The 2,282-nt window shown below is 52.1% G+C and overlaps 1 protein-coding gene across 1 annotated transcript in view; it reads right to left on the reverse strand.

The window, feature by feature from the left end:
• LOC105514869 (transient receptor potential cation channel subfamily M member 4-like) overlaps positions 1–2,282 on the reverse strand; it is a 38,209-nt gene that overhangs the window by 20,439 nt on the left and 15,488 nt on the right. The window contains exons 5-7 of the mRNA XM_011946526.1: positions 1,113–1,174; positions 769–960; positions 283–529 (exon numbers count right to left, since the gene is read on the reverse strand). Of these exons, the coding sequence (XP_011801916.1) occupies positions 283–529; positions 769–960; positions 1,113–1,174 (501 nt within the window). The remainder of the gene's footprint in view (positions 1–282; positions 530–768; positions 961–1,112; positions 1,175–2,282) is intronic.

Genomic DNA, 2,282 nt, shown 5'->3' on the forward strand with positions numbered 1-2,282 from the left:
CGTGGATGTGTGGACAGACAGGTGGGAAGATGGATGGATGGAGGAATGAGTGGATGGAATTCTCAGGAATTGTTGGTGGATGTGTGGATGGACAGGTGAAAGGATGGATGGATGAAAGAACGACAGATGACTGGAAGGATGGGTAGGTAAAGAGATGGAAAGATCGACCTGTACATATGGATGGATGCCTGGAAAGATGAAAGAATGGCTAGATGGATCCAATAGAGAAAAGCAGACGCTGGAACATAATGGAAGCATCCGGGAAAACTACCCAAATAGCACCATGCAAAGCCCCAAAGGGGAAAGATATTAAGAGGGGTAAAGGGGGCATGGGCCTTGGATTAGAGAGGGTGGATGAAGTGCCCAGGCCAGGAAAGGTGTCCAAGGTTGAACTGAGAGAGGGGGAGGACCGGAGGGTACAACTTTTACCCTTCACAAGGGCCTTCAAAACTATGGTCTCGAATTCCTCAGACCCATCCTCAGAAGAATAGACTGTCAGGAGCTCCTTCCGGGTCATAATCCTCTCCACCTGTGGAATAGCCAGTTCTGGATCCCCAGCCCAGCTCCATCCCCAGCTCCTGTTGGGCCCTGTCCAAAGGGATAGAGGAGGCCATTCCCCTCCAGGACCTAATAGTCTAGGTGCCCAGAACACTCTACTCCTGGAACCTGGAAGTCCAGGCCCCCAGCCCCTCCTCCCTCAGACCCAGAAGCCCAAGTCCCCAGTTCCCTCCCATCTCAGGATCCAGAGTTGGGCCCCCAGTGTCATACCTGGGCCTGCAGGACCTCAGGGTCCCCTTTGGGAAAGAAACGCCTGATTCGATCCCGGGCTTCGCCTAGCCTGGCTCCCCCACTCCCTGGGGCCAGAGTGTCTTCCAGGGTCTCCGCCAGGCAGTCCGCAGCTCCCCCAGAGCCGGCCACGAGGAGACAGGGGAGCTGAGCCTGGGTGGCGTTCTCTATTTGCTACAGGATAAAGGGGAGAGTCACGTCAGAGAAGGCAGGATATTCACCCTACCCAGAGTCAGACCCCCAGACCCTCCCTATGACTCAGGACCCAGGAGTCCTAGCCCCCAACTCTCCTTCCCCCTTAGATCCAGGCATCCTGGCCCCTGTACCGTCAACATCTTCTCATCACCATCGATCAGGAGGAGCAGGACAGGGATGTCAATTCCAGTCCCTGAGGCAAGAAGAGAAGGGGGCTTGATTACCTCCCATCAGCCTTTGCTGGAGATAGGAGAAACCACATATCCCAGGAGTCCCTGGGGCAAATATCAGCCTTGTCCTAATCTTCTGTTCAGAGGCTCACTGGAATTGTCATTTCTTTTTTTTACTTAATTATGTATTTATTTTAGAAATGAGCATCTTGCTGTGTTGGCCAGGGTGGTCTCGAACTCCTGGCCTCAAGCAATCCTCCCAACTTGGCCTCCCAAAGCGCTGGGATTACAGGCATGAGCCACCGCACCAGCCTAACTTTTGAAACAGGGTGTCACTCTATCACCCAGGCTGGAGTGCAGGGCCATGATCACACCTCACTGCAGTCTTGATCCTCCTACTTTAGCCTTCTAAGCAGCTGGGACGACAGGCATGCACCACCGTGCCCAGCTAACTTTTTAATTTTTGGTAGAGACGGAGGTCTTGCCATCTTGCCCAGGCTGGTCTCGAACTCCTGGACTCAAGGGATCCTCCCACCTTGGCCTCCCAAAGTGCTGGAATTACAGCTGTGAGCCAGCGTGCCCAGCCAGAATTGTCATGTCTTTGAACACTTCAGGAGGGAGCTAGATTTTGAAGACAGTAATGCTTAACTTCCCCAGGGAGGAGGGGGCTGAGGACCTGGACTCCTGAGTCCTTGAATGAGGCAGGTGTTTCTTGCCTGAGTCAATCTTGTAATTGATTAACCATCAGGAGCCAGAGGGAGTGAAAGTTCAAACAGAAAGTAAAGGAAATGAGAATAGAAAGGGCTATCCAAACACAATATAGATATGTACTAAAATCCAATTGCACCATAAAGATAAGATTATACTAACTCTATTCCCATTAAAATTAGAAACTAGGCCAGGCGAGGTGGCTCACGCCTATAATCCCAGCACTTTGGGAGGCCGAGGCAGATGGATTACCTGAGGTCAGGAGTTCAAAAGCAGCCTGACCAACATGGTGAAACCTCATCTCTACTAAAAATACAAACATTAGGCAGGGTGTAGTGGCTCACGCCTGTAATCCCAGCACTTTGGGAGGCTGAGGCGGGCAGATCACGAGGTCAGGAGTTCGAGACCAGCCTGACCAACATG

Source organism: Colobus angolensis, unplaced genomic scaffold, assembly GCF_000951035.1.
Source record: "Colobus angolensis palliatus isolate OR3802 unplaced genomic scaffold, Cang.pa_1.0 Scaffold25, whole genome shotgun sequence".
Lineage (NCBI taxonomy): Eukaryota > Metazoa > Chordata > Mammalia > Primates > Cercopithecidae > Colobus > Colobus angolensis.